Here is a 19,671-nt window from a genome sequence, read left to right as displayed (position 1 = left end):
GGACTTAGTTCTTCCCCGACTCGGTTTATTTTACTTTCCTCGATGTCGTTTTGCAAGACGGTTGTGTTTGGGCAAGGGGGTTGATGCCACCGTGGGACCGCCGGCTTCGTCTCTGAAGCCACGCTCGAACTTTTTCGTCAGAAAGAAATGTTTCTGCAAACCAAAAATCAATATATGGCGGCACATTCCCCCCAGATAATTCAGTCCCACGGCCAGGTGATCTTGATGGACTTGAGTTGGTTTACTATCCTTCAGGTAATGGTTTCGAGGGCACGCATTGATATTGCTGGATGGGTGTAGTGTACCTATTGACTGGGGGTTGTACACGAAGGGGGTGGAAAGGAAGTGGGGGGAAACGGGATAGGCAGGGGGCGTTGGAAATGTAGTTGGCAGAATTTGCAGGGAGACGTGTTGGACAGGTATTGAAGGAGATAGTGTTGGGTGAATGGGAGGGGAGGTGGGGTTGGGGAATAAGTGTGGGAAGGGGATTGAATGAAATGGGCGGGGAGTGGCATTAAAAAGGGAAGAAAAGGTTGAAGGGAATGGATGGTGAGGGGCGCTTGGACTGGTTGGAGGAATAGTGGGAAGGAAGCATTGGTAAGGGGTTGGAGTATTGGGCGGGAGCCGCGTTGGCGAGGGAGGTTGTTGAATTGGCGGGGAGTTTTGGAAAATACACTGGGCAATGGGCGGAGAGGGGTTTGGAATGGAGTTGGGGGAATGGACGGGAGGATGTTGGAAAGAACATTTGGGGGGTGGGCCGGGAGAGGGGTTGGGGGATGGGCCGGGAGAGGGGTTGGAAATGACATTGGGGGAATGGGCCGGGAGAGGGGTTGGAAAGGGAGTTTGGGGAATGGGCGTTAAAATGGAGTGAAATGGATGGGTGGGAGAGGGGGATATTGGAAAAAGTTGGAGGAATGGGCGGGAAGGGGTTTTGGAAAGGGAGTTGGGGAATGAGCAGGAATGTGGCGTTGGGAAGGAGGTGGGGCGAGGCGTGGGATAGGAATTGAAGGAAATAGGTGGGGAGGGGCGATGGAAATGGTTGGGGAAATGCGCGGCGGGGGGGGGGGGGGGGGGGGGGGGGGGGTGTTAGGTTCACACTGTACATTTCCGAAGAATGGATAGCTCAATATCTGGTTATTGGTGAATCGTTGGTGACACACACAGCACCCGGGCCAAAGTGCAAATCCCACTAGCCGACATTCCCTTCTGTGAGCAGCAATTGTTAAAGGGGGCATCGGCGAGCGGGCTGTGTGCGTAATACAGCGTGCATGGGCAGCGATGGCGATGGGCTCTGATGGGCGGATGTGTTCATGTAGGCTGGAGAGCGGTTCGATCCCAGGGAGGTGACGGTGCGGCAGACAGGAGGTTTTCGCTGCTGCCCTGGAGACCGGTGCCGGCTTCGACAGACGCGCAATGCTGCTCTGAGATATGAACAGTTCAACACCTGGGAAGGTTGGGGCATTTGGCCCAGCGCTTTAACACAATGATCCGGCGGGGACACGGATGAGGAGGACGGTCCGATATTCTGGCGTCAATCACTGGAGATCTCGAAAGCGGTCGGTCTGATTATGATCGGCGGTTACGCATTGAAGAGAGGCGATGGTGAGGAGGATTAAACATATCCGCGACCTCATGAACATACCCTTAAATGTCGTTTTTGTTTTAATCACGAGAACGCAATCGATCCTTTAACCATACTCTCTCCTTAACTTTACCCCGCAATTCTATTTAGCTGCGGGCATGGGCTGTGTTTTTGCGTGAATTTTATGAATATCGACATGTATTTTTGCAGACACGTTTCTATTGTGTCTTGCTTGGAAAAAAACGCATATGTTTAATTATAAAACCCACGAACTTTCGGAAAGCTGTTTCCGAGATTGGTTCCTTGCGCTGGAAGGTGGTGTGTATAGGAATGTCATTGCGTGTTGAGTAGATGGCACTCGGTGGGCAGGGTATAGAGGAGGCTGGTTTAGGATATAGACTCAACCCCCCCCCCCCCTCCCTTCCATTTCTTCCCCCCCCTCCCTCGCACCCCCCTCCCCCCCCCCCCCCCCCCCGGGGTTTATAAATGTCGAGCTCGTAGCTCCGTCTTGTTCAATCGCTATACACTTTTCTCAGCACTACTCCCCATCCCGGGGCTGGACTCTGCCAACGGAGCGAAGCATCCGGATTCACGAAACTAAAAGCCTGATCGTTCGACTGAGCTCTGGGAAGCGAACGATCAGCGCTCTGACGGTGCAGGGGGTGGGGGTTTGGACAGAGAGAGAGATGGACCTCCTCTGGAACAGTCCCTGTGAACCAGCTGCCGCCTCTCTCCGAAGGATTTCGTGCAGATTGGTCGGCTCCTGTTCTGCGCTCTGAGAGAGGCGAAGGTTTCCCCTCCTGTCCCTACAGAGTGGGCAGTGACGGCGACACTGTCCCGAGGAGCTATTCTGGCCACAGGTCGCAGCTGCGGGCACCGGGACCCCCTCTCCCTCCTCGCCGCTACCTGGCGGCACCTTCCCGGAGTGAGAAGCGAGGCGCCGCCTTCCCTCCAGGCGGGGCAAACGGAGGGCTGCTTCACTATGACTTCCCCGTCCTCCCACGGGCAGCTGCCGCGGACACTCCTGCTCCCGTTCACGTCACCCTTCGCTACCGAAAGGGGAGCTCGTCGGTTCGTCCGCGTTGGTGGAAAAGCGTCGGTCAGGTCAGTTCGCCATCAGCTTCCAGGGTTTTCCAGGATTCCCCCCCCCCCCTTCTGCCCCTTCCCTCGTCTCCCCACTCCCCTCCCTCCCGCCTCTCCCCACCCCCCTCTCTCCCCGCCTTCCCCCCTCTCCCACTACCCACTACCCCCCCCCCACACCCCTCCCCCTCTCCCAACTCCCTCCCCTCGACCCCACTCTCCTCTCCCCACCCCCTTCCCTCTCTTTTCCACACACTCCCTGCCCTCTCTCCCTACCCCCCTTCCCTCTCTCCCTACCCCCCTTCCTCTCTCTCCCTGCCCCCCCCCCCCTTCCCTCTCTCCCTACCCCCTTCCCTCTCTCCCTACCCCCCTCCCCTCTCTCCCTGCCCCCTTCCCTCTCTCCCTACCCCCTTCCCTCTCTCCATGCCCCACCTTCCCTCTCTCGCTCTCCTCCCCGCTTCCCTCCCCCCCCCCCTCCTCCTCGCACTCCACCTCTCCCTTCCTCCCCCCTTCCCATCTCCCCCACCCCTCTCCGCCCCTCCCTTCTCCTCCCCCTCCCCTCCCCCTCCTCTCTTTCCGCCTCCCCCTCATTCCACCCCTCCGCATCCTCTCCCCCTCCCCCTCCCGTCTCTATTCCCCATCCCCCTCCCCTCTTTCCACTCTCTCTCGCCATCCTCTCTTCCCCCTCCCTTTCCCTCTCCCCAACTTCACTCGACTTTAATATCGACCGCTGTCCTCAAGTCAATCGCGCCGAGTCTGGTTGTAACAGCGCCAGATGCGAGGATGGTATCCTCGTTGTATGGGAGAGGACCCGTGGCGGCTTTGACACCGTGAAGGACCTCAGCTCTGGGATATCACCTGGAGGGTGAAACAGCTAACTAACCCTTTGTGGGCCGCGGTGACTCTGGGCAGCGCCGATCTACCTACTATGGGTGTGGACAGTGCCCTTGCAGAGTATAATACATTCGCCTCACCCTCCACTACAGGGGACTTTGGTCATCAGAGACAGGACCTCTCTTTGGTAAAATTGTGCCGTATTGTAACCATACTGGATGCAGCAAACTCGTTTATTAAACACCGTGTTTGGACCGTGTAAAACAGTTGCTCCTTAATCGCAGTCTGCTTGCGCTCCGGGCTGGTCACCGCAACACCCAATGCGCACCGTTGTTTCTTCTGGCTTATGTTCGCACCTGTGCATATTATCGGGTACTGTGTGAGTACCTGTGTATGAGAATCTGCCTGTGTAGGAATGAACTGCAGATGCTGGTTTACACCGAAGATAGACACAAAAAGCCCGAATAACTCAGCGGGACAGGCAGCATCTCTGGAGAGAAGGAATTGGTGACGTTTCGGACGGAGACACCTTTTCGGACTTCAGACCAAAGAAGGGTCTCGATCCGAAACGTCACATATTCCTTTTCTCCAAAGATGCTGCCTGACCCGCTGAGTTACTCCAGCATTTCTTTATGGGATTCTGCCATCGCGCTTCGTGTCGGTTTTTATCCAATGCCGCCGCTGTCAGCGGGTGCAATGGTTTGTTTTGTATGGACGATATTGGTATTTGTGTGTGTGTGTGTGAGTGTGTGTGTGTGTGAGTGTGTGTGTGTGAGAGAGAGAGAGAGAGAGAGAGAGAGAGAGAGAGAGAGAGAGAGAGAGAGAGAGAGAGAGAGAGAGAGAGAGAGAGAGAGAGAGAGAAAGATAATCTGGATCACGGCGCCTGTCACGCCATCATCCTTTGGGACAACTATTCCCCGTCTAGCGCGCCTAGTTGCAATATATGTGTAATATATGTGTGTGTTTGTATGTGTAGGTCTGTCCGCGTTTCCCTGAGATCTTATCGACACCCACGTTGTCCATCTTCACGGTGCATGCCCGGCTTTGAGTTCATCTGTGTTATGTCTCTCTGCCTGCGTATATATCGGCGCAGAGCGGTAACCAGATTCATAAATACTACTTCACCGTCTGTGTGTGTGTTTGACGGTGTCAGCCCGGTGTTTTTGTATCTGATCCTTGACGCGTGTGTCCACCCAACACGTCGCCTGTCCATTCCTGCCGCACACAGGTGCTGCCTGGCCCGCTGTCTTGCTCCAGCACTTTCTGTTTCGCTCAAGATTCCAGCATCTGCAGTTTCTTGTGCCTCTTGCTGTGTGCGTGAGTGAGTGAGAGAGAGAGAGAGAGTGTGTGTGTGTGTCTCTGTGTGCGAATGAGTGTGTCTGTGTGGGAGAGAGAGAGAGAGGTAGTGTGCATGCGAGGGAGAGTTTATATGTCTGTGTATGTGTGCGTGCCTGTGTGTGAATGAGTATATGTGTGTGTGTGTGTGTGAGAGAGAGAGGGAGAGAATGTGCGCGCCTCGGACGGTATTCGCAAGTGTGTGAATATGCGTGGCTCCATACTCTGTACATATTTCTGTAAGTGAATTGATGCGTCGTCCATGTAGTTTGACTTTAGAATTGATCCTTTTCATTCCGTGTTTATCCCCCCCCCCCCCCCCCCCCCCCCCCCCCCCCCCCCCCCCCCCCCCAACACTAAATGATCCCATGTCCAGTTGACAGTGAGAATGGGCGTTGGTGTCTATGTTCACCCCTGGTGATGCCCGCGTTGTTAACGTCTGCTTTCATGGAACAGGTCTTGAGGGAGTGCGAGGAGAATGAAGAGGAAGTTTCCCAGATGGAAGGATGAACTGGCGGCTTGTTGATCTCGTCTCTTTGCTCTTCCTATGGGACCGGCTGGCTCTTACTCTCCATTGCTGGGCGTTCTTGGTTATCTCCTCCCATCACCCGCACCAACATGTCACCAGCCCTCTCGACTGGCTCCTCTCGGACAAGGGGCCCTTCCATCGGGCCCGGGATTATTCCAATTTCCTGGATAGATACCGCCAGGGATTTACTACCAGATACAAGATCTACAGGTAAGAAGAGACCACCCCTGGAAAAAAAGTTGCGGAGCAACGTGGAACCGGGTTCTTATTAATCCCCTCCGCAAACGGGCTTAGTGTGCATGGATTTGTCTTTTGTCCTCTAAAAATATCTATCGTCCCTCCTCTGATGAAATGGTTAAAGATGCGAGTTACTGTAAACGTTACTGTATGGGTTTTTGTATATGTTCCTTTAAGAGTCCGTGTGTGTTGGTTTAATCAGGTTCGAGCGCCGTGTGCTTACATCTCCCCCTGATGAGGGGATAGTGTTTTGCAGCCCCTATTCCACTACATACTTGCTTCTCTCTCTCATATATATATATATATATATATATATACACACACACACACACACCTCGGTTCCAACTTCAGCGCCGCACAGCCACACACTATAGAATTCCTTTGTACACCAGATGCTGGAGAATCGGGCAGGGATGTTGTCTGACCCGCTGAGTTCCTCCAGCATTTTGTATCTTTCCCTGGTAAAGCAGGATCTATCGTTCCTGAATTTAACACGAACGACCCAAAATACTCACCTTGAAGCTAGAAAGTATAATTGACATTGACAACCCCCCTTCCCCCCCCCCCCCGTAAAAAGAAAAACGCTGTCCACGCAGGGTCCCGATCCCAATGGTCGCTTATCCATGTTCCCCAGAGATGCTGCCTGGCCTGCTGAGTTACTCCAGCACTTTGTGTCTTTTTGTAAACCAGCATCTGCAGTTGCTTGCGTCTCCATGCAAGGGGACTGGGCCATAGTTGGACCTGCACGCTATCTCACTGGACAATAGCAGCACTGTTCCTTCTCCGAGAATGCCCTTTACACCAATAGATCCGAGTGAACTTGGTACAGCTGCCCCACGCCACAGAGAGAGAGAGAGAGAGCGAGAGAGCATCCGCAGAAATGATTGGGAACGCGAATCTAAACGCCGTGACAGTTTAAAACTAAACTTCATTCTGCCAGTTACTGAATTGTATGCCGATCTGTAAGTTCAACGTATCCTGCACAGTAGCCATTCCCGAGCAGAAACCTCCCGGGTCCATATCCCTCCTCGGGTACTGTCTGACTCGCTGAGTTCCTCCAGCAATTTGTTTTTTTTTGCTCAGGATTCCAGCATCTGTACTGTCTTGTGTCTCGTCTGAACGGAACACTTGCGAATCGGGTCTGTCACTTAAAGTTTGGTATTCATTTAGACTTCAGCCATCACTATCTAAATTACAGGTGGCGGCTTGATCCAGATACCACCCCGATTCCATTCACAAAACATCCCATCCCATCCCATCCCGTCTGTTGGAGAGAATTGCCCCTCATTTTGAATCATCAGGGTGTTCTGTCGACCAACCAGTGCCCTGCCACGATGCACTCGTTCCAGATAACACACAAAATCCCGTTTAACTGCCCCTTGATCCTTTCCTTTGAGGATATCCAGCTTCCTGGAATGATACTTGCATCAATTAAGATGGCATGTTGAATTTAGTGTGTCTTTTTTGTCACTAAAGCTTTATTTTCCATATTGCTAGATATCCTCAAAAAATACACTGCAAAATATCAAATATAAATGTTATCAATAAATACTGCAATAATTACTTAATCAATTCAATGCTGAGTGGAAATAAAGTGAATTATATGATTATTGCCAATTAATATGTGTATCAACATATCCTTCAGAAGACTTCTCATTGTAAATCAGATCATATGCATAATGGTAAGAGCTTTAACATCATACATCATCTTGCAGAGATGGAACTGCATTTAATTTGATCTCTCCCATTATGGCTGCAATTTAAGTTTTGGAAATCTTGACGTGATTTGGTAGTTACCTGCTGGCAAAAAAAGAATAGATTGGCAGCTGTTAGGAATTTTCCAGTCAGAAGCACCCAGCATGAAATGAATGTCCCCCTCCCCCTTTATCGGATAGAAGTCACACACTTCTGCAGCCGACAATGCTGTTTGACTGGATGTGAGAACAGGTAACATTCTCACTAAAAATAAGAACATTTTGCAGATATAGAACAATAAAACCTAGCAATTGTCATTCACATATTCAATCCAGGCCACCTAATTAGATTCAAGCCTATCTTTAATTAGTGTCAGGTGTTCTTTATCATTTTATCATTTACAAATTACCCGAATCACTCATAAGGTGTGAATTTACATAATTTATTTTTAGGTCTAATTATCATATTTTTATTTATCTATTCATTGCATTCGTTTATTGATTGCAAATTATTAATATTTTTCATTATTTTGCTTAAACTGTTACTTCCTGTGCTTTTGTGTTAGTTTGTCCTCTCTCCAAGGGCACAACTTAGGGACTTGTAACGTGCTCTGGATCTGAAATTATATCCGAGCAACTCAGCAACAACAGTCTCTATTCATACACTGCCTGTTATGCGGGTGGGGGGGGGGGGGGGGGGGGGGGGGGAGAAGAGAGTCCTATGCTACTTTGGAAAGGAGGACAATCAGAAAAAGTCTAGATTCACAGGCAACGATGAATCTATTTTGAGAAATGAATAAATATTTAGTAAAATGATATGGGTTTTGAGTCTGGAGAGGTAAAGGGATCGTGAATATATTTGCAGAATGCTGGGTTTGATAATGAAGGAGTGTCTGTCAATGGTGGAATGAAAGGCGAGTTATGCATGGGTGATTAGCTAATTTATATGTAGGTGTTGTAAACTCATCCAAACCCTTCATCCAGATTTGAGCTCATTCCTCCCTCCATCATTCACAGGGTATCTATTAGGCCATGTAAGCTATTTTAAACCCCTCGCGGCACTTTGGTCAGGTGGGAGTGGGAACTTATCAATTATATTTGATGTTAGATCTATTTGATTAGCATTACATTCATGAATGTTGCTCGGTGAAGATTATTATATTAATAAAACTAAAGCCACATGAAAACATGCGAGAGTATTCCTTCTGATAATCATTTGTAATTTGTTACAATACCTTTACATTTTCTTGTTAAACTACCCACATTAAAAAAAATCTTGTTGATTATTCTTTAAAAATTCTATAGGTTATCAGTTTGACATTTTATTGCGTTGATCGATTCAGACTAGTTGAAATCCAAAGATTAATTTCAAAAAGTCTCAAAGGCATTGCAGCTGTTATGTTTGAGAGTGTTGTGTCAATACATGTCCCCTTAACCTTGAAATGCATTCTTTAATCAGACATCTATCTAACATCTTCTTTTGAAATGAATGAAACTGGACAATATTGACTGGTTTTGATGGAAGTTTGTAAATTCTATTTATCTGCTTCTCTGTGTGTCCAAACAATTCTGCAAATCTCTCATCGTATTTGTATATTTGGTTAAGGACTTGTGAAAGACTTTGGTAAGCCTGACAATATTAAAGTACTGAATCCAAAGGAGTTGTAGTACCTGTCCTTATACCTCCTCCCTCACCTCCATCCAGGTGAGACAGATGTCCAGGTGCACCTCATCTAACCTCGTATAACCTCATGATATTTTTGTATTATTGTAGAAACAATGAACTGTTGACGCTGGGTTACAAAAGAAGATACAAAGTGCTGGAATAACTCAGGCATCATCTCTGGGGAACATCGATAGGTGATGTTCCTATGTTTTCCAGAGATGCTGCCTTACCCTCTGAGTTATTCCAGGACTTTGTGTCTTCTTGTGTCATTGTGTCATCTGGCATAAATTGTAAAAATGATAGCTATTGTTTTATCATTAATGACATTAGAGTTTTTTTAAACCATTCCATTCTAATCTCCATCAAATGGGTCTTGAACATTCAAATATCTCTTTTGCTAATTCAAATATAGCAGATATATAGAACGTCTGATGCTTATAAAATTGTATGCTATTCACCTTTGTAACATTTTGGATGAGAATTGATGGTTTCCATTTAATAGGCTGTTCCCTTTATGGAATTAAACTGGATTAACTGATCTATATATTTTCCTGATACCCACCAACTCTCTTTTATGTTTTTGAATAGTCTCTCCTCCTTAACACAGATTACCAAGGTTTAAAAAAATGTTGCCACTCTTTGTTCCTCTCAAAGTTCCATGTACCTCTCAGATGTGGAGAGGATGTGTCGACTATTGGGATAGTCTAAGACCAGAATGCATAACCTCAGAATAAAAGGATGTGCCTTTAGAAAGATGAAGAGGAATGTCATTAGTCGGAGGGTGGTGAATCTATGGAATTCATTGCCAGAGAAGACTGTGGAGGCCAAGTCATTGGGTATTTTTAAGGAGCAGATAGTCTGATTCTTGATTAGTAAGGGTGTCGGGGGTTATGGAGAGAAGGTAGGAGAATGGGGTTGAGAGGGAAAGATAGGTCAGCCATGATTGAATAGTGGAGTAGGCTTGATGGACTAAAATGCCTAATTCTGCTCCTATAACTTACAAACAACCCCACCCCATCCCTCACCTCCCCTTCCCACCATGCTTGCTTGGCGTCCTTCTCCTTATAAGACAACTTGAAATATTGCACAGCAGTTGTTATAAATTGGAGCGCTTTTCTATTATTCTTGCGGCCAAAAAAGATATGAAACGCAAATAATTTTGTATCAGCACAGCCTGCTCCCTACCTTACGAGCTAATATTCCATTCAACTGGTTCAGTTAATTATATTTTCCCTTTATACCTGGGCATGAGGAGCAATATAGAGATTAAATCGCATATTGTAGAATAAATCATTGCACGGTCTGTAGAATTTGAAGATTGTTTATTGTTCCAATACAGTTTGTTTTATTGCAGTGAGGATTGCAAAACAAAATCACACACAATCATTCTAACCAGAAATCCTGCAATTGAACAGATTTAAGATCTATCCTTCATTTACTAATTTAGATTGCTGTGATATGTTGTTTAACAAGATATGAAGAATTTTTAGTATTAAGTTTTGTGTATATCCGGAAGAGCTTGGCAGCTTTCTACATTAGGCAGGGATTAACGATCTCCATAAAAGAAACAGAGCAATGATTTTTGTTCTTGGCTTTGAGACTATAACTTGTGTAATGGTTTGGGACTGTTTGCTTGCAGGGGCTTTATCAGTTCCTTCTATGTGATTTAGTGGGGCTTCTAGTAATGCGTTGGGTTCTGAGCAGGATTTTATGGAATGCTTTATGAGAGACATTTCAAGAGATCATTCCAGAGCTGGATCTCTGATTTCTTAAGGACCTATTTTTCTACTAGACAGTGAAAGGAGCTGCATAGGAACCTAACATGTGTTGTTTGTGCAAGGTTTTTGCACTGCATATCTTGTGACAAAATTGGATTGCACCCTTCTTTGATGTATTACGTTAGGCCCTCTTGCATGGATGGGTGGCACTATTGTATCTGCCTCCACTACCACCCCTGGCAATGTTTCAATCAATGGTCAGCATGGAATGTCCTGAAGACACTGCAAAACAAGGAACCTGGGGGGTTGCTCCCCGGGCAGACTGTCCACATCATCTAGACCATCATCACGCGGCCACGGTGGCTCAGCGGTAGAGTTGCTGCCTCACAGCGTTTGCAGCGTTGGAGACCCGGGTTCGATCCTGACTATGCGTGCTTTCTGTACAGATTTTGTGTGTTCTCCCCGTGACCGCGTGGATTTTCTCCGAGATCTTCGGTTTTCTCTCACACTCCACAGATATACAGGTTTGTAGGTTAATCGGCTTGGTGTATGTGTAAATTGTTCCTAGTGTGTATAGGATAATGTCAATGTGCGGGGATTGCTGGTCATTGCGGACTTGGTAGACCGAAGGGCATATTTCCGCGCTTTTATCTCTAAATTAAACTACTAAACTAACCTGGCAGAATGCCTCATCAGCAGAGCTTGTCAACTAACGCCAAGATCTAGCCTAGATGGTGATGAGAGGGGTCCCTCTAGTCAGATCCTTCAAATACATTTGGAATATCATTCCCAACCCACGCTGTCCTCTGAATGGCTGTGATGGGGGTGGAGTCGACCTCCCACCTCTTTGCAACCCGGGTATTTGCTAAGAGGGTCTGATGAGGCATTTAAGAGTCCTTGTTACAGCTCATTCCGAGCAGCTGAGTAACAGAGGACTCGTGTTTATGGGGTACTCCCAGGGACGCACTCAGAGACAGACATCATGTGCTGCTGGAACAACAGCAACTTGGTGAGAGACGTTTTCTCTTTGTTCTGTCCAAAACTTGATGGTTTTCTAGCACAGTGAGATGTCTGTTGGGGAATGATGTGGACTGGCACCTTCCAGATGGCAGGAATATATGTTGAGGGATGCAGTGAAGCTTGGTGCAGCCAATGCAAAGACTCTTTGCAGAAGGACGACACTCTAGGGTTCTTCCACTGCTGGACAACGAGGGGTCTTGTGTGGAACCCCTCAAACAATGGAAGGGTATAACTCCTTATGGCCACGTAGGGGCAATGGTGATATGGTGCAAACAGGAAAGGAATATTAATGGGTTAATATATGATGAGTGTTTGAAGGTATTGATCCTGTACTCGCGGAAGTTTAAAAGGATGAAGGGAGATCTCATTGAAACATGCAAAATAGTGAAAGACCTGGATAGAGTGAATGTGGAGATGATGTTTCCACTGGTGGGAGAGTCTAGGACCAGATGCCAAAGCCTCAGAATAAAAGGATGTACCTTTAGAAGGAGATGAGGAGGGATATCTTTAGTCAGAGAATGGCAAATCTGTGGAATTCATTGCTGCAGAGGCCAAGTCAATGGACATTGTTTAAGGAGGAGATTGACAGATTCTTGATTAATAAGGGTGTCGAGGGTTATGGGAAGAAAGCAGGCGAAAGGGGTTGAGAGGGAAAGAAAGATCAGCCATGATTGAATGTTAGAATAGGTGATGGGCCAAATGGCCTAATTCTACTCCTATAATTTACAAACTTAATATGGAAATTACCAGTTACACTGAATGTATAGGCTGAATGACACCAAAAATGTAAAAAGAATTGCACTGTTATTTCATTTTTTTAATTATGAATACATTTTTTTTTGACATTTAATAAAATGCTTGAACTAAATACTTTTGGACTGGAAATGAGTTCAGGAAAGCATGAACAAACCATTTCCCATTATGTGATAAGGTATTGCATTTCATGCTTACTTTCTGGAATAAACTCACAAATATAAATTCCATGTTGGCAAGTTTAGTTTAGAGTTACAGCGTGGAAATCGGCCCTTTGGCAAACCGACCAGCTATCCCTGTACACTAGTTCTCCCTCGGGCAGTTTACAATTTTTACCAAAGCCAATTGACCTACAAACCTGGACGACTTTGGAGTGTGGGAGGAAATTGGAGCACCCAGAGAAAACCCATGCTGTCACGGGGAGAATGTACAAATTCCGTACTGACAGCACCCGTAGTCACGCTGTAAGGCAGCAACTCTTGATAAGGTATTGTACTGTAAGGCAGTTCCGTCCTTATAATGTTAAGGTTGGGATTTGCAATGGTTCCACTGTATAAACTTTGGGAAATGCCCTGAACATTTCAATTGGGGCTTTTCCATTCAACTCCAAATAGCTAATAAAGAGTGGGAAGTGCAAAGACATACCATGAAAGTTTGAATTATTTGCATTTGATTTGCAAGGAAAAATGTAGTTTATCGTTAAACAGAAAAAGGACTATATTATTAATGACTGTTGATGTTGTTGAAGTTTTTTTTTTAAAGTTGCGCAAGTGAAAGTACATGCTGGATCTAGATGAGGATGGCAGCCAATTTTCAATATCAATAGCACCACCAGACTGCCTCGGCATGGCCACCAACGTAATCAAAGACCAGTTTCATGCCAGTCACTCACTCTTCTCCCTCTCCCATCAGGCAAGAGGTACAGAAGTTTGAAAATACACACATCCAGATTCAGGGACAGTTTCTTCCCAGCTGTTGTCAGGCAACTGAATCGTCTTCTCATCAGCTAGAATGCGGGGCTGATGTATCTCATTGGAGACTTTTGAAAGATCTTTAATCGGATGCATTAAATGTTGTACCATTTATCCTTTATCTGTTCACTGTGGACAGCTTGATTCTAATCACACATGGTCTTTTCTTTGACTGGATAGCACGCATACAAAAGCACTTTACTGTACATGTAACAATAAACTAAACTAAACTAAATTAAACTAAACTATCAGAAGTTGGAACAAGAGTAGGAAATTCAGTCCTTTGAGACTGCTTCATGGAAGCTGCTATGCCTGGCCCGTGCTCTTCCCCTGAAGACGGGCGTACTGAAGAGGAGGGAGTCGGCGATGACGGTCCTGAGGAACAAGGCCTGTCGCAAAGTGAACCTGTAATGGGCACCCTTTCCATAAGACCTAGTACACAGACTGCACTTTGAAAATGGCGCAAATGCGGCGACTCAAAAAGAATCTCACTGTGTTTTGCACATGTGACAATAAAGCACGGTTGATCAGCTCCACCCGCTGCACCACAGTGCCGCATGAACTGCATCCAATGAAAGAATGTCATTTCTGAAATAGCAGGATCAAAGCTGTTCACAGTTATCTAATCTGAAGAAGGGTCTTGGCCCGAAACATCGCCTATTTCTTCCCACTATAAATGCTGAGTTTCTCCAGCATTTTTGTCTACCCACAGTTATCTAGATATGTCTTCAGAATTTTCTTTCGCAGCAAGGCTTCTGTGTTTTTATATTTGACACTTTTTTTAATAAGGGTCAACATTCTATTAGCTGTCATTTTACCTGCTGCACTTCTGTGCTAATTTTCTGTGCTTTGTGGATCCAAGTCCCACTTCTCGTTGCATTGTAGCTTTTGTCTCATCTGACTTGTTTCTGATCTAACATTGAATTCACTTCCACATTCCCTTTTAACCACATTAACCTCTCACCTCTTTTCTTATCTACCAATTCTTGCCATAAAAGCATTCAAATTCTTTGATTCCTCTTTGAAGAAGTGTTCCAAAAACTCTCAACCTTACCAGAGTAGAAAAACAAAATCATTTTTGGGAAGTCAAACGAGAGTTTGTAGAACAGAGGGGAACTGGGATTGCAGGTATATAGTTCCTTGTAGTCACTGGTAGATGGGGTGGTCAAGACTGTTTTCAGCACATTGATCTTCAACCGTCAGAGTACTGAGCATAAGGGTTTAGACGTTGCGTTACAGTTGTACAAGACATTAGGAGACCAGATTTGAAGTATTGTAAAAGATAGATGCCAAATGCTAGCAGCAGGTTAAGCAGCATCTCTGGAGAAAATGGATAGGTCACATTTCGGGTCAGGACCTTTGGAGTATTGTGTTCAGTTTTGGTCACACTGCTATAGGAAAGATGTTGTTAAGCTGAAAAAGAATGCAAAGAATATTTACGAGGATATCACATGGACATTTGGGACTGAGCTAGAGGGAGAGGTTGGGCAGGTTAGGATATAATTCCTTGGAGTACATGAGGATGAGGGGTGATCATTTAGAGGTTGATAAGATCATGAGGGTAATTTGCAAAGAGGGATAGATACACAGTCTTTTACCCAGAGTTGGTGATTTAAGAACCAGATGACATAAGTTTAAGGTGAGAGGGGAAAGATTTAATTGCAACCCGAGGGCAACTTCTTCACACAGAAGGTTGTGGGTATATGGAATGAGCTGCTCGAGGAGGAAGTTGAGACGGGTAGTATAACAACATTTGAAATACATTTGGACAGGTACATGGATAAGAAAGGTTTAGAGGGATATGATCCAAATGTGGGCAGGTGGGACCAGTGTAGATGGGGCAAGTTGGCCAAAAGGCCAGTTTCCATGATGTAGACTCAATGATTCTATGACACTGCTGAAGGTCGGTGTAGCTTGTGTCTCACTGAAATGGCTGCTGGCACTTTGCACTCCTCTCCCTGCAAAAATGGACTTCCAGACCAATGTATCCATTATGAACCATAACCCACAATGTACTATCATAATGTTAAGAAATAATTATACAGGTACATGGATAGGACAGGTTTAGAGGGATGTAGGCCAAATGCAGGCAGGTGGGACTAGTGTAGATGGGACATATTGGTCGATGTGGGCAAGTTAGGTCGAAGGGTCTGTTTCCACGCTGTATGACTCTATGACTATGACTCTAATAGTGCAAAACCAGATTTGATGGACAGGCAATTCTCCAATCACCTGCTCTCAAACAGGGCACAGTGTTGTTAAAAGAAGACACAAAGTGCTGGAGTACCTCAACAGGTCAGACAGCATCTCTGCAGAACATATATAGGTGATATTTTGAGTCAGCACCCTTCTTCAGACTTTATTTGTAGACTAGTGTCTGTCTCCACAGTATTTTCACTCCCTGTCTACTACCTTTTAAATACTCATCTCCTCATAAATCAATCACAAAATTCAAAGTGTATTGATGTCAAGTGTTCATATGACCATATTCACTCTTTCTAATACAATTAACATAGATTGATTTTGCATTATTACAGCGTTCTCAATGGAATAAAGGTTGGAATAAAGTGGTTGTAGCAACCCTGATCTCCTGGGCATTTCCTCTAGCCATGAATGATTTCTTTAAATAGATATTCCTGTAAAATTTGTGCTGACTCTCAGTTTTGGAGGCGTGTGATGTGTAGATTGAAAGATTGATGTCAACCAGCCCATTGCTGTTCTTTCACTTTGAGATTGGCCCTGATTGGATTGACGTAGAGTTTACAGCACTGACACAGACTATTCATCCAAACTCTATGTTTATGCTCCACTTCAGCTTACCAACACAAGGGCTCAATCATCCCCATTGTCCTTAAGAACTTGCGTACATTCCTTTTAGATGTAGTAATGTTCAGCACCACTTTTTGCAAGTTCATCTTCTATTGCTTCAGTTAAGAGTCAAGGGCAACATGGTGGCGCAGTGGTAGAGTTGCTGCCTTACCGCGCCAGGGACCTGTGTTCAATGTTGCCTGCCGATGCTGTCTGTAAGGAGTTTTGTATGTTCTCCCTGTGCGGGGTAAGCCATTTAGAACGGAGATGAGGAAAAACGTTTTCGCACAGAGAATCTGTGAATCTGTGGAATTTTCTGCCTCAGAAAGAAGTGGAGGCCAATTCTCTAGAGGCTTTCAAGAGACAGTTAGATAGAGCTCTTAAAGGGATATGGGGAGAAGGCAGGAACGGGGTACTAATCATGGATGATCAGCCATGATCACAGTGAATGGTGGTGCTGGCTCAAAGGCCTGAATGGCCTACTCCTGCACCTATTGTCTATTGTCTATTGAACATGTGGTTTTCACTGGGTGTTCCTGTTTCCTCCCACTTTCCAAAGATGTATAGGTTTGTAGGTTAATTGGCTTTAGTAAAACATGTGAAATGTTTCAAATATGTAGTGTATGGGGTGATAGCTGGTCGGCGCGGAATTGGTAGGCCAAAGGGCCTGTTTCCGCACTGAATGTCTAAAGACTAAAGAATGAGGTAACTTCTCTTGAATTTCCTGTTGTATTTATTGATGCTAGTTCAAAGATACAGCATGGAAACAGGCCCTTGGTTCCACCGAGTCCACGCTGACCATAGATACCCATTCACACTAGTTCTATGTTATCCCACTTTCACATCCACTCTGCAAACCAGGGAGCAATTTACAGAGGTTAATTAACCTACTAACTCACATGGCTTTCAGGTGCGGGAGGAAACCAAAGCACCTGAGGTAAATCTCACAGTCACCAGGAGAGCGTGCAAACTCCACACAGACAGCACCCAAGGTCAGTTTCAAACCTGGGTCTCTGGCGCTGTGAGGCAGCAACTCTACCAGCTATGCCACCGTGCTACCCATATTAATGATACTTAGTTCTGCATCCTCTTAAGAGAAAGCATTTACTATATAGATAATGTTAAATACCTCTTCACATCAAGAGCTGCACAGTGGCACAGCTGGTAGAGTTGCTGCGTCACAGCGCAGACACCTTGGTTCGATCTTCATCTAGAGTGCTGTCAGCGTGTAGTTTGCACGTTCTACCTGCGACCGCATGAGTTTTCTCTGAGTGCTCCCGTTTTTTCCCACATCAGGATTTGGAGGTTAGTTGGCCTCTGTAAATTGACACTAGTCTGCAGGGAATGGATTTAAAAGTAAGAAAACAGAGACCTGGTACAAACGGGAGGTCGATGGTTAGCATGGGCATGTTTCCATGTTGGATATTCCAATCCACCAATCACAAACCAGAGTTTATCTTTTCTTGATTTGTTTGGAAATCAAGATCCACTGAGTTTCTTCAGCAGTTTGTGTTTTATTCAGGATGCCAGCATCTGCAGCTGTTTTATTTCTCTCTGTTGTTTTCTAATCTGATGGTTTATGAGTTCTGATAACATCCATGTATCTTTTTCTGTACCTACTCAAATTAGTTGGTAAAGAGGAGGTGCATTGAGTAGAGCTCACAGCTCCAGAGACTCGGATTCATTGCTGACATTCAATACTATCTGTAGAGTTAACATTGCCCTTCCTGTGACTATTTAGGATTCCACTGGGTGCTCTGGTTTCCTCCCACATCCCAGTGGAAATTGTCACATTGTGTAGAATCCAGGGGGTATTTGAGAGACATATGAGCAGTAAAATGGGATTGGTGTAATTGGGTATTAGGTGGTTGATGTGGACGAGCTAAAGACCCATGCTGCAAACATCCATCCTTTTCAGTCATAGAATCATACCGCATGGAAACAGCAATTTGCCAACACCAACCAACCAACCATTGTCCCATCTACACGAGTTCCACCTGCCTGCGTTTGGCCCATATCCCTCTAAACCTGTCCTATCCATGTACCTGTCTAAATGTTTCTTAAATGTTGCGATAGTACCTGCCTCGAGTACCTCCTTTGGCAGCTCGTTCTCTACTTTTGGTCAAAAATAAATTGGAACATCTTTGTAAATGTGGTCTCCCAATCATATTCTATACGTTTAACAACATATATTCACTTGTCATGATAACGAGGCCAACAAGTTGGTCTGTATTCAGTTCACATGTTTTTCTGAGGCACAGGAACTTGTGAATATAATCCTTTTAAATCAGTGAAGGTAATTTATCGGCAAAACAATTACAAATTGCACGAATGCAGTTTAATCAAGAAAAGTATTACCTAACAGGCTGTGCTTTGAGTCGATCTAATTATATTGGCATGAAACACCATTAACAATATTTTTTGGATCATCTCTCAAAACATAACACAAACTCTGTGCCGCCTTGTAGATTTAATTATTGCATTTGCCTGTGGACAAATAAATTCAAAGCAAATATTAGTCTCAATCTATGTTGGGGATCTTGACTCTTTATGTAACATTCAATTCAATGAGAGGAGATACAAAGGAAAAACAATTGGAGGATTACCCCCAGTGAGTTCTTTGTGTGTTAGAGTTCTTTGATATTTAGAAAGACTGGTAATAAATGAAAGTTAAGGAGTTGCCCATCTAGAGATTTTTAAGATGATGAGAGGTTTGGATGGAACAGAGGAAATAATCTTTTCCTGTGACTAGGTCAGTAATGAGAGGAATGCAGGTGATGGTTCACCGAAAAAGACACAATGTGTTGGAGTACCTAGCAGGTCAGGTAGCATGTGTGGGAAGATAGACACAAAATGTTGAAGTAATTCGGCAGGTCAAGCAGCATCTGTGGAGAAAAAGAATGTGTGACCTTTCAGGTCGGAACCCTGATTGTGGGGGGGGGGGGGTGGGGGGGGGGGGGGGGGATGGGGGGGGGGGTGGGTGTAGGGTGGGGAAGAAAGCTGGAAGAGAGGTAATAGGCGAATGGAGGTGAAGTGTGGTTTTGATCATCAGATGTTTGGACAAAGGCCAGATATGAAAAGACAGAAGGTGTGAGACAAAACGATTGAAAAGTTGTGCATTGTGAAGCCAGAAGGAGGAATGTAGGTGGAAGGAGAGGGGAGAAACTGGTGTGAGTCTAGATGGGGCGCAGGCGATGGTGGGGAGGGGCTGGAGGGAATGAAGGGGTGGGATGGTGGGGAAGAAGAAGGAAGGGGGTATTATCTTTACACTTATAAAACTCTGATATTGGATGTGTGTATATTGTGCAATGTTTGTGTGCGTTTCACATCTCCTTGAAAACGCGAAGCGCTAATGGTGCAATGTTTACATATTCTGATAGAGATTTACACCGTGATGTCAAAAATCTCATTATTTGAAAATTTCATGCATTATTTCTCGAGTGA

General features: G+C 45.4%; 1 protein-coding gene across 6 annotated transcripts in view; it reads left to right on the top strand.

Moving 5' to 3' along the window:
• The window catches only part of LOC129701029 (BMP/retinoic acid-inducible neural-specific protein 3-like), a 116,693-nt gene that overhangs the window by 863 nt on the left and 96,159 nt on the right, over nucleotides 1-19,671 (top strand). The window contains exons 1-2 of one of the 6 annotated variants that reach the window (XM_055641956.1): nucleotides 1,287-1,602; nucleotides 5,288-5,570. In XM_055641956.1, the coding sequence (XP_055497931.1) occupies nucleotides 5,338-5,570 (233 nt within the window). In that variant the 5' untranslated portion in view covers nucleotides 1,287-1,602; nucleotides 5,288-5,337. The other 5 variants (XM_055641954.1, XM_055641958.1, XM_055641957.1 and 2 more) reach the window with 5 other exon arrangements.

Source organism: Leucoraja erinacea, chromosome 10 (assembly GCF_028641065.1).
Source record: "Leucoraja erinacea ecotype New England chromosome 10, Leri_hhj_1, whole genome shotgun sequence".
Lineage (NCBI taxonomy): Eukaryota > Metazoa > Chordata > Chondrichthyes > Rajiformes > Rajidae > Leucoraja > Leucoraja erinaceus.
Note: the sequence above shows the minus strand (reverse complement) of the source record. Positions and strands in the feature narration are given on the sequence as shown.